This window comes from Centruroides sculpturatus, unplaced genomic scaffold, assembly GCF_000671375.1.
Source record: "Centruroides sculpturatus isolate CEXI.00-Female unplaced genomic scaffold, Cexi_2.0 scaffold1066, whole genome shotgun sequence".
Classification (NCBI taxonomy): Eukaryota; Metazoa; Arthropoda; class Arachnida; order Scorpiones; family Buthidae; genus Centruroides; species Centruroides sculpturatus.
In genome coordinates, this window is record NW_019385438.1 from 204772 (window position 1) to 205241 (window position 470).

At 29.4% G+C, this 470-nt stretch overlaps 1 protein-coding gene across 1 annotated transcript in view; it reads left to right on the forward strand.

Annotated features, from left to right (window-relative positions):
* The first annotated feature begins 313 nt into the window (after positions 1 to 313).
* Positions 314 to 470, forward strand: part of LOC111638997 — a 10937-nt gene continuing 10780 nt past the window's right edge. Inside the window, exon 1 of the mRNA XM_023384773.1 lies at positions 314 to 335. Coding sequence (XP_023240541.1) covers positions 314 to 335 — 22 coding nt within the window. The remainder of the gene's footprint in view (positions 336 to 470) is intronic.

Below are 470 nucleotides of genomic sequence, written 5' to 3' on the forward strand. Positions count from 1 at the left end.
CTAGAGTTCAATTTATACAATTTATAAAACTATTTCTTGATGAGAGTTTACGTTATTGACACAGTCCTGAAATTTACGCCTTTGCAGCATGTTCAAACAATGCTAGAGAGCCTATCGACTAATTTACTTACTTGTTAGTGGCAAACGCTAGAATCTCTACAATTGATTTGCATGCAATGACCTGTTGCCAATTTAGTTATTTTGTAGCTACATCTAGCAATTTTAATTCTCTATTTAGCTACGGAAAATAGTAATTTATAAATTTCCGACGTAGGCCTTCAGCTATTTTTCATTTTCTAAGACTACAAAAGCAATGTTTTTCATTGTTAGTACAGGTAAGTTATTCAGGTATTTTTCTTTCCTGGCTGTTATACACAATAAAGGGAAGTTTTGGAATTGTGTCAAATTTGACACTCCGAGTTTTTTTTTTTTTTTTTTTTTTTTTTTTTTTTTTTTTTTTTTTTTTTTTT